Source organism: Dama dama, chromosome 18 (genome assembly GCF_033118175.1).
Source record: "Dama dama isolate Ldn47 chromosome 18, ASM3311817v1, whole genome shotgun sequence".
NCBI classification, from domain to species: domain Eukaryota; kingdom Metazoa; phylum Chordata; class Mammalia; order Artiodactyla; family Cervidae; genus Dama; species Dama dama.
The window spans coordinates 18,486,120-18,510,794 of record NC_083698.1 but is presented as its reverse complement, the minus strand read 5'-3'; the positions used below and the strand labels follow the sequence as shown (position 1 = coordinate 18,510,794).

Sequence of the window (24,675 nt, the reverse complement as noted above, 5' to 3'; positions counted from 1 at the left end):
CATTAGACAAAAAGTGCACACTTCAAGTTAGAAGATGCATGAGTTCTGGGGATCTAAGGCACAATGTTGTGATTATAAATGATAACACGATGTCATATATGTGAAAACTGCTAAGAGAGTAGATCCTAAATGTTCTCCCCACAGGAAAAAAAAAAGAAGAAATGATAATGTTGTGATGTGATGGTGGTGTCAGGGATCTTCTTAAAATAAATGCACTTCTAAGATCTTGTTGTGTAGATCCACCTGAGTAGTTGTGTAATGGGACCTGAAGATGAGAATATTTAGAACTGTCACCACTCCCCACTTTCCTCCAGGTTCAGAAAACTGTAAGCTAGAATAATTTTTCTGTGTTTTCTCAGATTCTTGTTCTCGTTGGCCTTTAATTTTGACTTATGTTGACTGGTTCCTGAGTTCTGTTCTGGCTCATCTTTAACCAACCCACTCTTTCTTTATCAGTGCAGATATTAATGTTTTATAGCACTCTCAGATTTACTTCCTACAAATATTCATTAATCATGGTTTGGCTTTGTTTGATCTTAACAGAGGCTTTCTGTTTCAATTGTTGAACTCTTTTTCTACCAACTGTAGCTATACTTTTATTTTTTATTTTTTTATTGTTACAAACTTGTGATTGTTTTTAGGTCTGAGATGGTCCTGAGCAACTTTTTATAAATGGTTACTCTTGAGGAAATGGGCTGGTAGTTCCTAACAATCTGTGATTTTCAGTGTGGAAGTGAACAGCTTTTGGGTCAGTTAATAGGATCACATTTCTCCCATCAATTCAGTTCAGTTCAGTCGCTTAGTCATGTCCAACTCTGCAACCCCATGGACTGCAGCACGCCAGGCCTCCCTGATTATCACCAACTCCCGGAGTTTACTCATACTCATGTCCATTGAGTCAGTGATGCCATCCAACCATCTCATCCTCTATCGTCCCCTTCTCCTCCCGCCTTCAGTCTTTCCTAGCATCAGGGTCTTTTCCAATGAGTCGGTTCTTTGCATCAGCTGGCCAAAGTATTGGAGTTTCAGCTTCAGCATCAGTCTTTCCAATGAATATTCAGGGCTGATTTCCTTTAGGTTTGACTGGTTGGATCTCCTTGCAGTCCAAGAGACTCACAGGAGTCTTCTCCAACACCACAGTTCAAAAGCAATTCCTTCCATCAGTGAAGCTTTATTTTCCCTAAGATTCTTTTCTGTGATTTACTAGCAGATTCTCCACTAGAGTTATCCATGGTAAAGAGACAGACTGTGACTTACTCAGCTGTAACTCTGAGCCCACAGAGTTTTCACGGTTCAAACTCTGTTTCCACATCGGGGTCGTCAGCCGGCAAAATGGAAGAACTTGGAAAAATTTAATGGTGATGGTTAGTTATTTGATTTAATTTTTGCTTCAGAGCCTTCCATATAGAACAGTCTCCTATATTTTACTGTTCTCTCTTCCTGGTTTCCAGTCACTTAGCTTTCATTCCCTCAAAACTGTGTTCGAATTTCAGAATGTCTCCCTTTAAAAACTGTGTGATCTCTGATCACCCATCAATTCTATCAGTGAGCCAAATTTTACACTATATTTATTTCTTATTTATTTTTATTACTTTTATTGGTGTATAGTTACTTTATAATGGTGTGTTAGTTTCTCCTGTGCAGCAAAGTGTATAAATAAAATGTATACATGTATCCTCTCTTTTTTGGATTTCCTTCTCTTTTAGGTCACCACAGAGCACTGAGTTCCCTGCGCTATGCAGTAGATTCTCATCAGTTGTCTATGTTATACATAGTATCAATACTGTATATATGTCCATCTCAATTTCCCAATTCATCCCACCCACCCATCCCCCCTGATAGCTCAGTTGATAAAGAATCCACCTGCAATGCAGGAGACCCCATTCGATTCCTGGGTCAGGAAGATCCTCTGGAGAAGGGTTACCCACTCCAGTATTCTTGAGTTTCCCTGGTGGCTCAGCTGGTAAAGAATCCGTCTGCAATGTGGGAGACCTGGATTCGATGCCTGTGTTGGGAAGATCCCCTGGAGAAGGGAAAGGCTACCCTCTCCAGTATTCTAGCCTGGAGAATTCCAGTCCATGGGGCATTAGTCCATGGGGAAATAGTCCATGGGGTCACAAAGAGTCAAATACGAATGAGTGACTTTCACTTTCACCCATCCCCCCTTGGTGTCCATACATTTATTCTCTATGTCTGTGTCTCCATTTCTGCTTTGCAAATAAGATCATCTCTACCATTTTTCTAGATTCCATGTATATGTGTTAATGTGTGATATTTATTTTCTGTTTCTGACTTACTTCACTTTGTATGACAGTCTCTAGGTCCATCTGCATCTCTGCAATTGGCACGGTTTTGTTCCTTTTTGTTGCTGAGTAATATTCCATTATACATATGTATACCTCATACTCTTTATCCATTCATCTGTTGATTGACATTTAGGTTGCTTCCATGTCCTAACTTTTGTAACTAGTGCTACAGTGAAGACTGGGTTACATGTGTCTTTTGGAATTATTTTCTCTGAGTATATGCCCAGTAGTGGGATTTCTGGATCATATGGTAGTTCAAAGGACTTCCCTGTTGGTTCAGACAATAATCTGCCCACAATGTGGGAGACCCGGGTTCAATCCCTGGCTTGGGAAGATCCCCTGGAGAAGGGAATGACAACCCACTCCAATATTCTTGCCTGGAGAATTCCATGGACAGAGGAACCTGGTGGGTTACAGTCCATGGGGTCACAAAGAGTCGGGCACGATTGAGTGACTACCACTTCACGTCATGGTACTTCTGTTTGTAGATTTTTTTTTTTTTTTTTTAAGAAACCTCCATACTGTTCTCCATAGTGGCTGTATCAATTTACATTCCCACCAGTAGTGCAAGAAGGTTCTCTTTTCTCCACACCCTCTACAGCATTTATTATTTGTAGAGTTTTTGATAGTCACCATTCTGACAGGTGTGAGGTGATACCTCATCGTATTTTTGATTAGCATTTCTCTAATGATTAGTAATGTTGAGCATCTTTTCATATGGTTGTTGGCCATCTGTATATCTTCTATGGAGAAATGTCTAGTTCTTCCACTTTTTTTTTTGAATTGGGTTATTTGCTTTTTGATATTGAGCTGTGTGAGCTGTTTGTATATTTTGGAGGCTAATCCCTGTCAGTCACTTCATTGGCAAATATTTTCTCCCACTCTATGGGTTATCTTTTCATCTTGTTTATTGATGAACATTTTTATGTGATAAATATAGTATCTCTAAATCATGTGGTCTTCTTAATCCTGGCAAGATTTCAAAGTCAAATATAGGTCTACTTAATATTTTTTTGTAATTTTTCCATTACTCCATAGACTTGTTTGTGCATTGTGATCTAGCTACTTGTAGAGTAACTATACTTTTTATTTTTGAGACTATAAAAGTGATCCCAAAATATAAGAGTGCCAAAAGTTGGTAAAACAAGAAAATTTACAAATTGACTTTGTTTTTGAATGTAGTCCTAAATGGCTTCCCTGATGGCTCAGCAGGTAGAGAATCCACCTGCAATACAGGAGATGCAGGTTTGATCCCTGGGTCGGGAAGATCCACTGGAGAAAGGCATGCATCCTTTGTATGCATGCACACATGCATCCTTTGTAGGCATGCATCCAGTGATCTTGCTAGGAAAATCCCATGGACAGAGGAGTTTGGTAGGCTACAGTCCCTGGGGTCACAAAAATGTCAGACATGACAGAAGCATCTGAGCACGGCACATCCAGAGTTTATAAAGGCTTGGAGTCATCCTTTTCCGAGCAGTGTGGTCTCCTGAGCCTAATCTTGTTGCAGCCATACCCAGAGCATTGGAAATGGATTTGTTGGACAAGGTATGTCAAGTGGAGACAGATGGCAGAATGTCTTAAAACACAACAGACAGGAACGCACGCTTGATCTGGAAAACTACAGGGAGTCATTAGAGGGTGTAATACAATCACAGCAATGTGGCTGGCTAACTATTTGGTGGATAATTTGCAGGACAGATTGGAAATGGGAAACTCTTTCAGAGAAAGAATGAGAGGTAACCAAGACCTGAAAAAAGGATAAACAGAAGTTTGAAAAGAACAAAATGAAAGGGAAAGCCACTCCCAGCGCCCTCATCCTCAAAGAGCCTTGCAGAGTTGTAAGAGGGACTAACTGGGATACAGCCTGTCCAGTGCCTTAGGGGGACAGAGGATGAGTCTGGAGAGATCAACACAGGAGTTGTATTTCATTTCCAAGTACATGGGATTCTATAGAAATGCTTGATACGGAACTGTGTATTTACATAAGCTTTTAAAGTTAATTAAACCAATAGATGATAATAAATGGGACTGTTCTGTTGATGGTATTGATAACGCCTCAAAATGACCCTAAGGTATAATTGCTTTCATTTAGTAACATAATTTCTCTCATTTAATACTGTAAAAGAGTTCAGTGTAACTGCATCACTGCACCTCCAACGAAGCTTTTTTTATTTCCCTTGTCTAGAAGATGCCTGTGAGGCTTAATGACTGAAAGTAGCTGTGTGCCGCTATTTAACGTACAGTTTTTAGAAGTTGATGTAAATCGTTTAGTGCATAGAGAAGGGACTGAAGGAAGATTATAGGATGCCACACGTCTTGGTACTTCTGCTTATCACTGTGGTCTAAATAGTCTCTAATGTAACCTTAGATTTTTAAATTTTTGATTGAGGCCCAAAAGACATTTATAACACAACTCTAAATAATTTTCAGAATATGAAATTTAACATCTAATGGTCATAATTACATAAATTGCCTTTTCCAAGGGTTTCTGTATTTTTCCACAACTTTAGCACTTTACAAAAAAAAAATACAAAATTACTGAATGCTGAAGTTTATGATGTGAGTCTAGTGCAATGATATTTGCTAATACCTTTCTGCAAGCCCACTTATAAGCAGAATTAGGGAGGAGATGATTAAGCATGTTAATGCAAATGTATTGAAAAACATGGTGTTTTGAATGGAGTAGATCCATTTCCACAAGGGTGCAGGGAGGGATGTTCAACTCCTCCACTGACAGGAGGAGATGAAAGTAGGCATGATATTGTTATAATATGTAACTTTTTTCATCTGTGCGCCATACATTGAGCTAGGCACAATTAAAACACTTTTCTCGTTTAGTATACATACCAGCACCAGAAACAAGTTTCTCATTTAATATGCATACCAGTACCATAAATATTTTGGCCTTCCCTGGTGGCTCAGTCAGCAAAGAATCTGCCTGCAATGCAGAAGACCTGGGTCCAACCCCTGGGTTGGGAAGATTTGGAGAAGGAAGTGGCAACCCACTCCACTATTCTTGCCTGGAAAACCCATGGACAGAGAAGCCTGTCAGGCTACAGTCAATGGGGTCAAAGAGTCAGATACAACTTAATGAGTAAACCACCACCACCATAAGTATTTAACTTCCATTTTGCAGATTAGGAAACTGAATCCCACAGCAATTAAATAATTTGCCCAAGAACACATAATAGTTAAGTGGTAGAGCCAGTATTTGCATCAGGGCTGTTTCACTTCTAGTTAACTAAAGATGTAAATTTGGAAGAGATGATGTTAACATTATAGATAATTTCAAGCTCAAAAACAAGGAGACTGAAGTCATAAGAAAGAGCAAATGAAGAATGAAAATATGAAATTAAAACAATCTGAGGAACTAAGAATGAAATAAGCTTTCTTTAATCTTGAATAATGCCAGAGGTAAAATCATTGTTTGATTTGTCTAGAGTTTCGATGAAGTGAAATATTAGTTGCTCAGTCATGTCCAACTCTGCAACCCCATGGGCTGTAGCCTGCCAGGCTCCTCTGTCCATGGAATTCTCCAGGTAAGATTACTGGAGTAGATAGCCATTCCCTTCTTCAGGCGATCTTCCTGACCCAGAGCTTGAACCCGAGTCTCTTGCATTGCAGGCAGAGTCTTTATTATCTGAGCCACAAAGGCTTCAGAGAATTTCCATAGTGCTTTTATAAACATGAGTCAGTTCACCTTTTACTTACTAAAAATAAGCAAAGCACGGTTTTGTTCAGACAGGTGAACAAAAGAATAATTGGAGAGAGCATAAAATGAAGTATTAATTTCAGTTAAGAAATACATGTCACGCCTTTATTGCAAAACACATGTACCTTCAGTTTTACCAGTAGCATATTTTACATGTAGAGAATACGAGTTTAGAAATTCAACATGATAGTTGATGTTAAACAGAGGCAGATGTCATAGACCTGATAACCATCTTTACTGTTTACTTATTTTTCTGCCTAACCCCAAGTGAAATCCTTAACTAGAGTTATTAGGAAAGGATGTCATTGAAGTAGTAACAAAGAGTTGTTTGCCTAACACCCTATTCACCAAGTGGGCAATTTGCACTACAAATGCCCTAAGGTCAATAAAGCAAGAAATGCAAGGTTATGGTTATATTTAGTATTAAAATTTCATCATTTATTTATAACAAATCATTTTACTACACCTTGTTAAAATAGGTTTCTTCTCAAAAATGAAACTAAAGCTTGTATTGCTTTTTATTTTATTTTATAGTTGATTTACAATGTGTTAGTTTCAAGTGTATGGCAAAGTGATTCACTTATACACACACACACACACACACACACACACATATATATGTATATATATATATGGACTTCCCTGATAGCTCAGCTGGTAAAGAACCCACCTGTAATGCAGGACCCCCTGGTTTGATTCCTGGGTCGGGAAGATCCCTGGAGGATAATCGGGTACCCATTCCAGTATTCTTGGGCTTCCCTGGTAGCTCAGGTGGTAAGGAATCTGCCTGCAATGTGGGAGATCCGGGTTCGATCCCTGGGTTAGGAAGATCCCCTGGAGGAGGGCATGGCAACCCACTCCAGTATTCCTGCCTGGAGAATCCCCATGGACAGAGGAGCCTGGCAGGCTACAGTTCATGGGGTTGCAAAGAGTCAAACATGACTGAGCTGCTAAGCATAGCACAGCACATACATATATCTGTCCTTTTCCCATGTAGACTATTGTAGAATATTGAGAAATTTCCTATGTTATACAGTAGGTCTCTGTTGATTATCTGTTTTTTATATAGTGGTGTGTGTATGTTAATACCAAACTCCTAATTTTTCCTTCCCTCTGCCTTTCCCTTTTGGTAATTGCTAGTTTGTTTTTAAAGTCTGTGAGTCTATTTTTATAAAAAAAAAGTTTATTTGTATCACTTTTTTAGATTCCACATATAAATGATAATATATATTTGCCTCTGTGTGTCTGACTTCCGTTAGTATGATAATCTCTAGGTCCATCCATGTTGCTGTAAATGGCAGTATTTCATTCTTTTGACAGCTGAATAGTATTCCACTATATATATATGTACAACATTTTCTTTATCCATTCCTTTGTTGATGGACATTAAGGTTGCTTTCATGTCTTGACTATTGTAAACAGTACTGCAATGAACATTGAGTTGCATGTATCTTTTCAAGTTATTATTTCCTCCAGGTATATGCCGAGAAGTAGGATCGGTGGGTCATATGGTAATTCTATTTTTAGTTTTTTAAGAAACCCCACACTATTCTCCATCGTGGTTGTACCAGTTTACATTCCCTCCAACAGTGTAGGAGGATTCTCATCTCTCCACACCTTCTCTAGCCTTTATTGTTTGTGGACGTTTTGACAATGGCCATTCTGATCAGTGTGACCTGTTTTTTTGATTTGCGTTTCTCTAATAAGTGATGTTGAGCATCTTGTGCTTTTTTAGCCATCTGTACATCTTCTTTGGAGAAATGTCTATTTAGATCTTCCACCCATTTTTTAACTGGGTTTTTTTTTTTTAATATATTGTTTCATGAGCTATTTGTATATTTTGGAGATTAATCTGTTGTCAGTGGCTTCCTTTGCAACTACTTTCTCCCACTCTATGGGCTATCTTTGTTTTGCTATGGTTTGCTTTGCTGTACAAAAGTTTTTGAGTTTAATGAGGGCCAGCTTATTTATTTTTGTTTTTCATCTACAAATTGGATCCAAAAAGATATTGCTGCAATTTGTGTCAAAGAGTGTTCTAAGAGTGTTATAGTATCAGGTCTTACATTTAGGTCTTTAATCCATTGAGTTTATTTTTGTATATGATGTTAGTGTTCTAATTTCATTATTTTTACTTGTAGCTGTACTGTTTCTCCAGCACAAATTATTGAAGAGACTGCCTTTTCTCCCTTGTATATTCTTGTTTCCTTTGTCTTAGATTAATTGACCATAGGTGCATGGGTTTATTTCCGGGCTTTCTAACCTATTCTATTGTGTTTCTCCTTTTGTGCCGTTACAATACTATTTTGCTAACTGTAGTGTTGTAATATCATTTGAAGTCAGAAAGCCAGTTCCTCCATCTTTTGTTTTTCTCTCTCAAGATTGTCTTGTCAATTCTGGGTTTTTTACATCTCCATACAAACTTAAAAAAAGCAGTTTGTTCTATTTCTATTAAAAGTGTTGTTGGTAATTCAATTGGAATTGCATTGAATCTGTAGATTTCCTAGGGTAGTATTTTGACAGTATTGATTCTTTCCATCTGAAAACATGATATATCTTTCCATCTGTGTGTGTCATCTATTTGATGATTTCTTTTATCAGCATATTGTAGTTTTTAGGGTACAAGTTTTTGTCTCAGATAAGTTTATTACTTTTGATTCAGAGGTAAATAGGATGTTTCCTTAATTTCTCTTTCTGATCTTTTGTTGATAGTGTATAAAAATGCAACAAATTTCTATGTATTGATTTTGTATCCTACAATTTTACCGAATTCATTGATAAGCCGTAGTAATTTTCTGGTTAAAGCCTGTATCAGAGGCTTTAACTACATCAGAGCCTAGATTTGCAATATGGCTGCTGTCAGGGAAGGAAGACTTTTTTTTATCTCAGGGTCACTTGTTTCAGTTTTGCCTGGAATATGAAAACAGACTGGAGATAACAAAACAAAGGTGGCAACGAAAAGAACAGAGTGTGAACATAAAAGATAAGCTTATTAAGGATGGAAAGAGTTTGAAAAAGATGATGAAAATGGAGGAAAATCCTGAAAAAAATATATAGCATGAAGACCCTAATTTGTTTAAAAATATTTAAAAGTCAGTAGGTAATATATATGTAGTTAAGAGTAGGTGATCAGTTCTGGGTGTTCATTGGAAGGAATGATGCTGAAGCTGAAACTCCAATACTTTGGCCACCTCATGCGAAGAGTTGACTCGCTGGAAAAGACCCTGTTGCTGTGAGGGATTGGGGGCAGGAGGAGAAGGGGCCGACAGAGGATGAGATGGTTGGATGGCATCACCGACTTGATGGACATGAGTTTGGGTAGACTCCGGGAGTTGGTGATGGACAGGGAGGCCTAGCGTGCTGCCATTCATGGGGTCACAAAGAGTCGGACACGACTGAGCAACTGAACTGAACTGGAGTAGATGAAGCTAAAGATAACATTCTTATGAGTTACATATAAATTGGTCAAAATAAAAACTGCACCAAAGGTACACAGTAAGTCAGTCTTTATTTTAGACTGTTACACTGGAGAGAAGCTAAAATCAACTATGCAGAAACACGAGGCATTTCTAAGCACTGGGGTGAGCTAGTGGGGAAACACTGGAGGATATTAGAGATTGATCCTTGGGATGTTTTGAGCACATAGAGTTACTCCTGAGTCTGCAGATGTTTTTGTGTTTGTGTGATTAGACCGTCTGTGTTTGCTACTTGGTACCCAATGAAGAAAATAGGCACCTACCAACCTACAGAGACTGGGAAATCAGGACAATATCTTTGATGTTCCCATGACAGAGATGGTTCCCAGCTCTTGAGAAAGACATTTCCTGGGTTGTAAAACACTGACAAGAGGCTAGGAGATTTACACAGATTTCAAAGGGGCAGAAAGAAAATTTACAACTGCAAGTTTTCTAAAATAAATTATCTAAGAGAAGGGAGGTCAGGGGCCCAGAGTCAGGAAGAAATCTGTCTAAAATTTAATCAAGCCAAGGGTAATGTTAAGGCTGTCTTGGTTACATTCTACTAATAGTAATCTGACAATTGGAAATATAATACCAGTGGCTTTTTCAGGAAAACAACAAATGTTCTGGGCTTTCCAATTCATTTTTTTCCCTTATCCATTAAATATTTACTGCAAAACTCTTTTAAGTTTTAACAATAACTAAAACAAGGGATCCAGATATAAAGATGTTGAATAAGATGAAATCTCTGGTCAGAAGGTTCTCATAGGCTAATGGGGGTAAAGGTGAGTAAACAGATAATTGTAAACAGTCTTAAACAGTGTTATGTCTACAAAACTGTGCAAACAGAGAGGATAGAGCATAACTCCACCTGGGCAGTTTAAGAAAGTCAGAGGAGGTTTGTAGAGGAAGGAGATCCAGTCCTAAAGGATGACTTAGCAAGATGTGGGGCAATGAGGCGTGGCGAACAATGTACACAAAATAACAGAGGAGCAAGAAAGCAACGTGTCAGTTCCTGGAAGAGCAAATGGCTCTCAGTGGCGAGAATTCAGGGAAACCGTGAGGCAGTGATGGAAAATGAGGACGTTGTGTTTTCTGCCCTGGTAAGAATTTGGCCTTCAGCTGATAGGTATTGGGAAGACTATGATGCTCATATTTGCATTTTAGAAATACACTCTTGAGGTCAGGATGGGTGATGGGCTGCGGAGGGAATGGCATGCAGCAGGAGACCAGAGGAAAGTGGACAGTGATCTGGAAGAGAACATGGGGTCAGGCAATACTGAGTACATTGAATAAATCAGACCTGCTACTGATGTGATCACAGAGGGAGTGCAGAGATTAAAATTGATTTAGAAACTTCCCTTTGAAGTGGAAGAGATGTGTAGCATCTCTTCAAGAAGGGGAATGAAGAAAGAGTTACGTAAGTTATGGGTCTTTTACTTCAATAGGTAGAGAGTGATTCTGAACCTACATATCTTACAGTTGTTTTAAAGTTCAGATAAGATGGTTATTTTAAAATGTCTTCTAGGAGATCTAGGCAAATAGGATCCTCCATTCTTTTCCCATCTCAATTCCTGTCTCAATTCTTTATTGCATTCATATTAGTTATCAATATACAAGTAAGTACATAAATAATAACTTTCACTTTCAAAAGTCCATGTGAATTTTTGAGACAATTTCTGAAGACATAAGACATCAGCAACTCAATGATAATTGTTATGGTGGCTCTAGAGTTTGTACATGTCTGGCAAGAGGAATCTGATCCCAAAGTTACAATATTAGAGACTTTCTAACTAGTGTGAGTTAAAAAAAAAATATTGACTGTATATCTGTTTTTCCTCTACTTTAATTTCTCCTTTCTGCTTACCCTCATCTCAGTTTCATTACACTGATGAATTCTGATTTTACAATGCCTTCTGGAGGCGTATTGCACACAATACTACTGGGACTGTTAAAAATCATCTATAACAATCTCCACATTTCTATGATTAAAAAATAATCAGGATGATGCAAGTGACACTTATGGAATAGGTATATATATATATATATATGCTTTTGATTAAAATATAGTCCATTGTATTTTAATGTATTATGTACATTAAAAATGTATTTAATGTATTAGTGTTGTGTTCTTAGTGACTGAGCCCCTAAACTATAAAAACCTTGACTCTATAAAAACCTTCATAAACCAAAGTTTGTCTTTTATATTACATTTAAGCTTCACCACAATGAGTGCAATAAACTTTTAGTATATACTTTTTCCAAGCAAAGAAAAAGTCTTAGCTTCTGACCTCAGTTCTCATCTTGTTTTATTTCTCTGGAAATCTTCATGAATTTTTAGTTTAATTACTTCAAGCAGATGTTCAGTTCTCTTATTCTGTGGTAGGAAACAGCAGAATGAAAGGAGATACTTTAGAAGAGTTAGAGTTTGGTGGTATCTATGAAAATAGATTAAACAAGGGGACATTTGGGAGTTACTTTAAAGATGCAAAATACATGTTTAAATTGATTGAAATGGCAAATTATTAAAAATATTCTTAAGATTATATTTGTGAATAAAAATGTTAAATGGGAGTCACCAACTTAAATATTTAAATATGTTTTTGAGCTCATAAAAATAAACTCAGGCATTTTCATCTTATTTCTCAATTTCTTGTTATTGGGTTTCACAACCAAGGTTGAACAAAATATGCTTCGGTTAAGGCATCAGAGCAAGACTAAATTGTAACATGTGGACAATGATTCATTCATTTATTTCTGTGTTATGTATTTCATGTAAAATATGCATATTTTTAGGATTTGGTTAAAATGTCTAGAGCTTGATGTGGACTGAGGGGATGAGTATGTTATCTAAAAGCAAAGCAGTCCTTCCAAATTTTTTGTGTTGCAAATGCCAAATAATATAGAATATTTAATACAGAAAGGCAAGCATAAGGAGGATTCTAAATGTTGGCATCACATTTAGAATAACAAGAAATTAACCTCAGAAAAGGCTTCCCTGGTGGCTCAGACAAAAGAATTTGCCTGCAATGCTGGAGACCCAGGTTCGATCCCTGGGTCAGGAAGATACCCTGGAGAGGGGAATGGCAACCCACTCCAGTATTCTTGCCTGGAGAATCCTGTGGACAGAGGAGCCTGGCAGGCTATAGTCCATGGGGTTGCAAAAAGTCAGGACACGACTGAGTGAGGAGCACTTCACTTCAACTTCAGAAAGGTTAAAGACCAAAAAAAAAAAAAGAAACAGTTTATGTTCTGTGCCTGAATGAGTTGTAGAACTATGTTATTCACCATAGTGGTAATCAGATGTGCCTGCCTGGATTTATGGGGATGCACATTCAAATAATCAGAGTCTCAAATGGTTCTATAATGGAGACATATGGTGGTTGAAAATGTCTTCATAATAGGAGGGTTGATATGGAAAAATGGCATTTCCATTTCTCTCTATGGAAAGATTATAAATTAACCTGATATTTTATATGTTTGTGTTTAATTTACTACATTTTCTCTAATAGTGTCATGTAAAACTGTTCTTACCTCCTTAAAGTAATGTTTATGTATATATGATCATATGGAAATGTTAATTGGACTTATGGTGACTGTATATATCTAAAATTAATGTAGTGTTATATGTTAATTATACCTAAAAAAAAAAAAAAGGTTGTTGTCATAATTAACTGGGATGATGTGTGTAATATTCATGGCACAGTGCCTGACCAAGGCTGGACAATCAGTAACTATTAATCAAATGACTGTTTTCACCTAGGTATAAAGAGAGGCTTAAAGGGGTGTCCCACAGAGAAGTGAATGATGTTAGGTATGAAATCTAGATGAATTTGTTTTACATGCTTCTCTTTCACAAGGCGGTTTGGTTCTAATCAAACCTCAAGAGAATAAGGGCAGAAAAATCTTAAAGCAATCCTTTTCAAATTTTACCTGCATACAGATCACCCAGGGGTCATTTTAAAATGCAAGTCACAATTTATGGGTGGGAACTGAGAGACTGCATTTCTAGCAAACTCCAGATTGTGCGTATGCCACCGGCTGTCCACTGAATACACCTTAGCACAGTCCTTGAGCAGTGGAGTACATGGCCATTGAAGAAATACTGTACTTAAAACCATATTCGTCTAGTCCAACCTTCAGTTAACTAGAACAGTAACTTCAGGTTAGTTAATTTATCTGTTTATGTAGCAGAAGATTATTTCATGTCTACTAGGTGCCTGGTGCTCTTCGGGTTCTAAGTATAATATAATGAGCAAGGCAGTTAAGAATCATGCCCTTGTCAAGCTCGTACTCTAGAAGCAGGATCAGATACTAGACGTGTAAACAATTCATTACAATAGTTTCTAGTGAAACTAGAAAATGAGGCTTTAAATTATTAGGCTTGCTCACTAGTGAGTAAGACTCACTAAAATGAAAATAAAATGAAGCTACTATGAAATTGTATCTGGTCAGTCCTTGATAGCTCAGTTGGTAAAGAATCCTCCTGCAATGCAGGAGACCTCGGTTCAATTCCTGGGTTGGGAAGATCCCCTGGAGAAGGGAAAGGCTACCCACTCCAGTATTCTGGCCTGGAGAATTCCAAGGACTGTATTCCGTGGTGTCGCAAAGAGTCAGACACGACTGAGCGACTTTCACTTTCAAGGCTCCCCTCGCAAGGAGACAACTGAACTGAAACCTGCATGGTGAGAAGCAGTCTACTGTGTGAAGCTCTGAAAGATTCATGAAAAGCAAAGAGCAAAAATGAGTAACAATGAGATTGGTCTGTAGGAGAAAGAGGAAAAAAGCCTCTGTGGCTCGGACATAATACTGGTATTTGGATGCAAGACCGAGATGGGCAATTAGGAGCCACTGGGGGCAAACAGGCAAGGTCACACTTGACACAGCTCAGGGGGGCTAGGGAGGAGTAAACTAAACGCTGACATCTTGGCAGTCGGCTCCAAAGTGGATCTTTAGGGCTCCACAGAGGGTTAAGGAGACTCTAGAAGGACTGTAACTACAGAAACATATAGTAATATATAACTAAACCAAAAATGATGAGTGAAAAAGAGCCAGCATAAGATGTGGGACACAAGTTGAAAAAAAAGCATTCAAAAAGCAAAAAAGGTTAAAATTGTATATCTCTTAGGTTTATACTTTGAAAGAAAGTGAAGTCAAAGTGTTGGTTACTCAGTTGTGTCCAGTTCTTTGTGACCCCATAGTATGTAGCCCACCAGGCTTCTCTGTCCATGGGATTTCCCAGGCAAGAGTACTGGAGTGGGTTGCCATTTTCTCCTCCACGGGATCTTCCCAACCCAGAGATCAAACCTGGGTCTCCTGCATTGTATGCAAATTCTTTACTGCTTGAGCCACCAGGGAACTCAGATTTAAGGTTATGCAACAGAAATATATTACTTATGTCATCCAAATTAATGTAGTAACACACAGGTAGCAGTCTCTCCTCAAATGCTACAGAATGAATTCAATTTTTCTGAGTAGAAATGATTAGGTAACTATTATAGAAAACAAAACTGTAGCCCCAAACTTGCCTTACATTTTACAGACTATCAGAAACAAAAGTGGATGAAAGTAGATGAAACAATAAAAGATAGCAACAAAGAAACTAAAACATATGCAAGTCACTCTTTGCACTAACAAAAAAAGTCTAGTAAACACAAGAGTCATCATTGTTAAATTATAAAATATTACATGCCTTGTACTAACAATTTTCGTACTCTAGCATATAATCTATCATGTCCTTTATTGGGATATAAGCCTGACTCAAAAGAGATCTCACAGATCAGAGTAATTAAAGGAGAATGAATGATGTAATGATGACTCAGCTTTATTTTAGTTGGTCTTACTAGTGAGCAAGTCTAATAATTTAAAACCTTGCAAACTAGTGATTGTTAACATGTAAGTGCATTATAATTGACTTTTGATTTTGCCTGATGAATATGTTATTTTTTTTAAAACATTCTTTTTTTTTTTTTTTTCTTTCCATTTATTTTTATTAGTTGGAGGCTAATTACTTTACAATTTTGTAGTGGTTTTTGCCATACATTGATATGAATCAGCCATGGATTTACATGTGTTCCCATCCTGAACCCTCCTCCTACCTCCCTCTCCATCCCATCCCTCCGGGTCTTCCCAGTGCACCAGCCCTGAGCACTTAGAGCATTTCCAATTGACTTATGATTTTTTGTCTTGTTTTTCAAATACATGAATAAACGACTGTCCATTAAAATGATCCTCCTAATCCTCCATCAGTGACAAAGCTGAGTTGTTTGCTTGTAATAATGAACAAAGGCAAGATTAGTCACCTTTTCTCATCTGAATGCATAATGCCTTAAAGCATACATTTCTGATATACTCATCGAGAATTATGGATATATTCTGTGGGAAAATAGCAGATTAACTTTGCTTATTTGTATATTATTTCCCCTGTTTGAATGACCTCATTAGCTCCTACACTTACCAGCTATGCAACAGAGTTCAGACTTTTTTCATACTGTATTTTGATCATTTATTTGTAATTATTCTAGATTTCTTTGGCATTTATTAACAGCAACAATATTTTCTTTCTCATTGGCCTTTTGTATATCTCACTTCACTCACTCAAAAAAACACCAAATAAGTGCCAGACTCTAGGGCTTTGGGGTAACAGGAAGAGTAAAGTGAGATGAAGCTAGAAAAGGAAGCAAGAGCTACGTGGTTTGAAGTCTTATAAACTTTTGGGAAATCTAGCCTTTATCTTAAGAGCAAAAGGAAACTACTGGAGAGTTTTAAGCACTGGCGTGGCAACATCTTACTTCTGCTATTTGCATACCTTGTTTTTTTTTCCCCCTTACCAAATGGGATCGCTATAGCCAGTGGTTTTATAATACTGTCCTACTATTTATGCTTCCTGTCTATTTCCAGGTAACAAAGTCACCTTTAACTGAAAGAAAAAGGTTGCCAGGTGTACAAAAATAAATTCCCTGGGAGACACAAGAGTTTACAAATAGCAACGATGAGTTGGTTTCATGAAAACAAATGGTGCATGCTATGGATAGAATCATTATTTGTGAATGATGGCTCATCTCCAACAATTAAATAAAAGGGGGTAGACATATTTCACTAATGTTCTTTATTGCAGAGATTAATATCTATAAACATCATTTCCTAGGCAGGTATTACAGCATAAAATACTTGAAGCAATGTGTTTGATCTACACACCTAAGCACTGATAATAAAAAAGCCTCATTTGGGGATCTATCTGTTTATTCATTCCTGGTATTCTTTTAACATCTGGCTGTAATAGACAGTGACTCTTTTTGTTTGTTTGTTTTTTGGCTTTTAACAGAGAACAAAAGGAAAGTAAGCTGATTTATTCTGGTGCCCATCTGGTTTCAGTTGCTCATTTTACATTATTTTAAAATGATGGACTGTTGGTGATGATGTCTTTCCCAGGAGAAGAAGTTGACAGACAGCTGTGCAGAGACGCCATCTTCCCCATCCCCGTTGCCTGCGATGTGCCCTGCCCCAAGGACTGCGTGCTCAGCATGTGGTCAGCGTGGTCCTCCTGCTCTCACACCTGCTCAGGAAAAACCACAGAAGGAAAACAGATACGAGCACGGTCCATCCTGGCCTATGCAGGAGAGGAAGGTAAGGTTACCAGCTTCAGAAGGGACTCAGATCTCTTCCAGAAGCTGCTGTGCCTTTCATTATGTGTACAGCCCAGATACAGTGATAGTTCCACAAAAATCAGCTTCCTGAAACCCAGCAAACCAAGGAGTTTTAATATCTGGTGACATATTAGCAGCTTGCTCTTGTTCCTTAATATTAACCTTGAACATAGATCTTTAGTAAAAGAGAAAAGACTTTGAAAAGTGAATTCACTTTTCCTTTCCTCCCTCTTCATAACTCAGGTTCTTTCTACTTCAAAGTGTCACACTTGTGGAGAAATCTGAAAATGACTCCTGAAATTCCAAATGTCAGGTTTCATTGTTTTCTCTCTATTTCAGTAGTCAGTTTTCCCCAGTGAAATCCTGTTCTACCTTCTCATAAATACTAAACTTTATTTAAAATAATCACCACCGTGACTATTGCTTGACTGAAAATGACATGGATTTTGTACCATTTGGGTTTCTGAACATAGGCCCTGAGTCTCATATGTAGATTGTGTTCACTTTTAAAATATGTTGCTCCTAAATCACTTCATGCTATTGGGTGAATAAAGCACAAGCTTTTCATATATTCATACCATGCAAGCCCCATTGTCAGGAAATACAAGGCTCTTGGTAATTGTCTCTCAAGTTTGTATCTGAATGCTAATTTGCCCTCTGTGTGACTGGGTGATATAATGTCATACTTAATCTTGTCATTCTGTAAAATAACACAGGGGTAAGGAAAACACAGAAATAAGTCAAGTTCTGTCACATGTCGCATGTTCTGTCTCAAGAATATAGGCATACGTTATTTAAATATTATCAGGCTGAATGACTATTTTCATTCACATTTAACACTAGTTAATGATTTCTATTTGTAATAAGCACATGTTTCTTTATGTATACCCCCAGTTAATCAATTTTAGAAGAGTTTTCACATTGCCCATTTCATTTTTCTGTTTATGAACCATTTTAATGATAGAAATCTGCTAGTGTTCTTTTTTTAATCAAATTTGCTTTCTTTGTATGTGATTCTGTGCAAAAATATAAGGCCAAAAATATGTTGGCCTTAAGGCACAGGAGGAAATTTAACATATTTAAAATAGTCAACCTATGAGAACATTTAGAATTTTTTAAGTGTCGAAACACTTTTTTCTCATCACCTCAATATAAATGTTAATTTTTTGCTACCAAAATAAGAATGTATCTGTGGAACCTAATAGAAAAAATAGAACCTTTCCAAGAAAAAATTATATTCCTTATGTTGTCAAACAATAACTGTAACCTTGTATAGATCATATTCAAACTTCACACTCTATCAGCTCGAATTATGTCTTGGGCTTCATTAAAATTAAATCTGTGGTCACCCTGCTTCCTGTAAATCCATTATACTCTGCAGACACTTGCTGTGTGACTAGTAATGAGTGACTTTTCGCCCCAGGAGTCACATGGCTGAGATTCTGCCATGCTTGCAGAACTCACCAGATCATTATTTCCGTAGACATGATGCTTCACACTGAAAGGTCATGAAATGCTTTAAAGGCAGGAATTTATGATTGCTCTTTGGTATGTATCACCTGCTTAGTTTGAAAGGATGGGACGTGGATAATTTTTAATGAAGGCTAACAGCTGCATCATAAGAAACACGTGCTGGAGAATTATAAATGTGTAGTTAATCATAAAGGTGAGGTGAAAGTGGCTCAGTTGTGTCTGACTCCTTGAGACCCCATGGACTATACAGTCCATGAAATTCTCCAGGCTGGAATACTGGAGAGGTAGCCTTTCTCTTCTCCAGGGGATCTCCCCAACCCAGGGATCCAACCCAGGTCTCCCACATTGCAGGCGAATTCTTTACCAGCTGAGCCACAAGGGAAGCCCATGAACTCAAAACATCATTTTAAGTGGAAACTGTAGAGGATATTCAGTCAGTGGGGAATCTGCTGTTATTTGTCTCTGTTAATAACAGCTACAGAAACTGGTATCATTATGTGAAATATTTAATAAAGGATTTGTCTTTCAAAGACAATTTAATACCTGTTATTTGCTTGACACTGAAACACATTTTCTTTTCCTTCAAAATAAGTCTTTTCTAATTCTGAAAATATGTTTAAAATGATTTAGAAACTAATTTGCAGGAAGTTTTAAAATGCGTTTCCCTGCCAATTAGATAACATTTTTATAATTCGGCACAAAAGCAATTTTTTCTATTATTCCCCAGGAATTAATACTTGTACGTGTCATGTGCGCATGTATCTAAGTCACTTCAGTTGTTTCTGACCCTGCAACACTTTGGACCGTAGGCCGCCAGCCAAGAATACTGCAGTGGGTTGCCATACCCGCCTCCAAGAGATGTTCCCAGCCCAAGAATCAAACGTCTCCATCATTAGCAGATGGGTTCTTTACTGCTAGCGCTATCTGGGAAGCCTGATCTTCTTAATTATCTGTGGATCAGAATATTACTCTGATAACCGTAAGGGTAAAGATCACATTAATAAAATTATATATTGATTGTTTAGACATGAAATTAAATGATTTTCTGGTGAAATAACTTACAGGACAAGTCCATGTGCAAAGCATTTATCTGGATTTACAAAATAAATGCTATAACCTATTCATTTGTACTTTTATCTCAGTAAAATATCACCATTATACATTATACTGGAGATTATATAACCTCTGTATTGCTGAAGTCAAAGTTGTACTGCAGTAAGCCCATAAATTCAGTAACTAAATAGAATAATTATTTTTCCTTCTTGGGAATTTTGCTGTAGCGACAGGTAACTCTCCATGACAGTCTGTCCTCCATGAAATGTCTCAGCATTACACCTCAGTATGAAAGCCTACCTCACAATCTTCATGCCAGAGGAAGAAAACAGCTGGGGACTCTTACCTGTTTTAAGAGAGTCAGCAATTAAATTCTTTCATCCAGAGTGATTTACATCATTTCAGTTGACATTTCATTATCAAAGCAGGTCATATAATCATGACTTGGATTTGAACCTAATTTCATCAGGGGCAGGGGAAATACATTTCGACTGTGTGCTGGAAAGAAAGGAATGCTGGCTACTGATCTTACCCCTGGTTTATCAGTCTTCTATTGTATATGTGTCTGTGTATCTACCTCTATGTCTGTATGTATCTTTATCCATGTGTGTATATATAAGTGTGTGAGATAGAGGAGTATTCCATATGACCCCAATGAACTAGACACACTCTCCACTGTTAAAATGTTATGACTCATTATTTCCTTATTCCTGTTAAAAGAATGGTAAAATAATAGAGTAGCACTTTTCTTTACCTCATGCTATACTTTCTTTTCCCCTTCCTTCCTGTCCTTTCTAGTCTCTTTAGCTCCCTTTGTTAACAGTTTTATCTGCAAAGTTATTAAGTGGGGCCAAACAGTTGAGCATCTGTGCCAGCAGGTGGGCAGGAGGGGGGTCTGTAGTGATCCAGGGTGAGTTGTCAGAGCCCAGCCTGAGTGAGGTGGGCATCCCCAGTGAGAAAAGGGCAGCCTGACGTGAAGTGTCAGAGACACTGAGAAGTCTAAAGGGAGGGACACATGGATTGCACAAGAATAAAAGCAGCAACCCAACACAGGATGCCAGGGCAAAAGCAGGATGCAGAGGGTCTCTCAGCATTGAGGAAACCAGCCCAGTGGGGGTGTCGGAGCCAAGCAGGGTGGAGGAGGGTTTCAATAATGTGGAGTGGTTGAATGCAGGTGTCAGAGTATGAGCAGGGTGATGACGATGGCCCGTGGGTAGAGCAGTGAAGATGGCAGTGGGAGGTTGGTGAGGGGGGTTGGTTGACCAAATAGGTACATGTATTAAACATAATAGTTGGGTTTCTTATCGCTAAAGAAGGGAGTTTTGAATATGTTAAGAAAGAAAACTAGAGTAAACCTTGTTGTATTATATTGGAATTTGAAGTTATCAGTGTGAATGCATGCTGTTCAATTTGTAAATCTAGACATAAAAGTGAAAGTGTAGTCGCTCAGTCATGTCCAGCTCTTTGCAACCCCATGGACTATACAGCCCATGGAATTCTCTAGGCCAGAATACTGGAGTGGGTAGCCTTTCCCTTCTCCAGGAGATCTTCCCAACCCAGGGATCAAACCCAGGTCTCCCGCCTTGCAGGCGGATTCTTTACCATCTGAGCCCCAGGGAAACCCAAGAATGCTGGAGTGGGTAGCCTTCTCCAGGGGATCTTCCCAACCCAGAAATTGAACCAGGGTCTCCTACATTACAGGCAAGTTCTTTACCAATAGAGCTATCAGGGAAGTCCTAGACATAGAAATACATAAAATTCAAATATAAGTATGATATATATTCATATTATAGACATATACATGTGTTAGCTCTGTACTGAAATGACATGAGAGCAGTCAGTGCATTCAGCACTGAGACCTTGATGTCTATTACCATTCTCCCATGAAAGGAGCCAGGGCTTCTTGGAGAAATAGCTGATTCTAGGGCTGGGATAGCAAAAGCACAAGATGTGCCTGGAGGATCTTGTGCCAGAAAGAAAAGAAGAGGAAAATATTTCAAAAGGTCACACTATTGTATATATAAAACAGATAACTAATAAGGACCTACCGTATAGCATAGAGAACTCTACTCAATATTCTGTAATAACCTATATGTGAAAAGAATCTGAAAAAAAGTGGATACACACACACACACATATATATAACTGAATCACTTTGCTTTATACCAGAAGCTAACACAACATTGTAAACTAACTCTACTCCAATATAAAAATAAAAGTGAAATTTAAAAAAGGTCAGGGACGCTAGCTTGAAGAGTCTCCCACTGGCCACATACAGGAGAAATGTGAATGCAAATTAATAATAATAGCTATTTATATACATTCTAAGATAGGAAACCATGAATCCATACTTGATATAAATAAATTAATTGAAAGTTTGATGAAGAGCATTATATTTACAGTCTTAAGTATCCTTCTAATGAAGAAGTTTGACAGACACTATGTTAATTCAGTAATCAAAGTTTACATCATCAGTAATGGGGCAAATACAAAGGATGTGTTCCTGGTGTGGTACGAAGAGAGCATGATGTCATGTCTGTACCATCCCTGTCAAAGATGCATATTATAGAATCTGATCATGAGGGAACATCTGACAAACCCTACCTGGAAGATATTCTACAAAATAACTGGCCCCTAATCTTCAAAAGTGTCTAAGTTATGAAAATTAAGGAAAGACTGAGAAAGATTGAAGGAAACTAGCCAGATAAGTTCTAAATGCAACAGTTGATTCTGAACCAGTTCCTTTTATTATAAAAAATGTTTTGAGATAATTGGCAAGTTTAAATGGGTCTGAGGATTGGATGGAAATAATGCATCAGTATTAATTGCCTAATCTTGAATATTGAATATGCTTATATACAGAAAAATGCCCTTGATTGCAGGAAATACATACTAAAGTATTTCGGGTAATGGGGCATCATTTCAATAACTTCTTCCGTATGATTGAGGGGAAAAATTATTGGTAACATTCTAAATATCCCTATAGTTTTGGGGTTAGTTCAAAGTTAAAAATAATAGAATAAAAATAATTTGAATACAATTGCTTTTCATATAATCTTTGAGTAGCATTATGGAGAAGACAATGGCACCCCACTCCAGTACTCTTGCCTGGAAAATCCCATGGATGGAGGAGCCTGGTCGGCTGCAGTCCATGGGGTCGCTAAGAGTCAGACACGACTAAGTGACTTCCCTTTCACTTTTCACTTTCATGCATTGGAGAAGGAAATGGCAACCCACTCCAGTGTTCTTGCCTAGAGAATCCCAGGGACAGGGGAGCCTGGTGGGCTGCCGTCTAAGCCTGGTGGGCTGCCGTCTATGGGGTCGCACAGAGTCGGACACGACTGAAGAGACTTAGCAGCAGCAGCAGCAGCAGCATTATGTAACCTATTATTTTGTGTATTGGCAGTACACAAAAATGTCATAAAATGACTTTTACTAAAATATTGTCTACTAAAATTTGGAAACCAAATCACAAATGGCATAACTAAAGATAGTTAATATAAAAATATTTCTTTTCAACTTGAAAATAAAATCCTGTGTATGTATCTTACTTCAAAAGCCTTGACTTTTGGTTAAATAAGATTAATAATTTGCTTTTAGATTTGTTTGACACTCTAATGTAAAAATCTTCTTTGTATCTTGTGAAAATACAGAGTGGGTCCCAAGAGCTACTTTAGAATTATTTCAGGAATTCTAAAAGAATTCAATCCTTTAACACTTAAGTATGACATATTTTTGATATAAATAGTAGTATATTGAATTTTTTAAAAAATTGATGTTATATTTATTACCTTCTCCATTTTTTAACTCATGTTGCAGGTTCTTAACAAACTTGGTTTAAAAGGAAAAATGATTTTCAAAGTGTTTTCCACTAAGTATAACAACAGCTTCTGTTAGTTCTCATTATAGTCAATTATCTTTACAAAGCAAGATATAAGAGAATATTTATTTTTGCAGAGTTCAGAGTGACCTGATAGTATAACTTCAGCTAAGTGTTAGTGTGTCTTTACACCTTCTTTGTACTTGCAGAAAATAGATGCAAATTGAAATAAAATTATGCCAATTTTTCTTCACATAATTAGTAGTCCTCAGAAGTTTTACTTTGCAGTATAAAACATTGAGGGGATGAATATTTCTGTTTTACCTTGTTTCATTTTTACAGTGAAATGATTTTAGTTCTGAGAACCGGGAAGTACTTCTATTTCCTCTAGAGGAATTTGAAGAGATCAGGATCTATTTTATGTGCACATACTCACGTAACTCTGACTTCTAAGTAAATACTGCCACTTCCACACCTTCCTGCTACTGACTTTGAAAGAGCAGTTCTGCTTCAGTCTGTTCCTACATGACCACCACTTCAGTCTGTTCCTACAGTCCTGCAGGACTTATACAGACTTTACTGTGGGATATCTTTAGTCCCTTACTACAAGGGGAAAAAAACGGAGGGGATGGTGGCTGCCCCAGTGTCTCTTGAGGTTCTCTGTGACTAACGCACTTCCAGTTAAATTCCCTGAAATCATGCCATTGCCTTTCACCCACCAGTAGTCTGCTGTCAAAGGTATTATGGCTGCAATAGCAGGCAAAGTTACAAGTATCTTAAAATTGTAATTCACAGTACACTGTAATAGCCTCTTCTTACCCTGAGCCTAGTCCACTTTTTTATCCTCATCGTCAGTTACTTCCCTGTGTGAACTCTGCACTCCAGTTGACTGCATCAATATTGCTAATTCCCAGGGTCATACCTGCCTGAGTGCCTTAGCTTTTATTTAGTTTCCCTTCTGCTTAAATTAAATTTTCTCTTCCTTGTCTCCCTTCCCAGAACTCTGCTTATCGAACTCCTATTTCTCCAAAAGTCATCTCAATGCCTCATCTCAACAACCTTAGTCATTTTTAGTATCCCCCAAACTAATGTAATTTTAAACTTTTGAATCCCAATTATACTAAATACCTCTTTTAATGTAATTGTCATATTCTTTATCATTATATTATTGCATTCACCTAGAATTGTACTCAATTCTTTGCTTATA

General features: G+C 37.6%; 1 protein-coding gene across 1 annotated transcript in view; it reads left to right on the top strand.

Annotated features, from left to right (window-relative positions):
* Positions 1–24,675, top strand: part of THSD7A (thrombospondin type 1 domain containing 7A) — a 265,412-nt gene that overhangs the window by 142,203 nt on the left and 98,534 nt on the right. Inside the window, exon 7 of the mRNA XM_061166284.1 lies at positions 16,908–17,102. Coding sequence (XP_061022267.1) covers positions 16,908–17,102 — 195 coding nt within the window. The remainder of the gene's footprint in view (positions 1–16,907; positions 17,103–24,675) is intronic.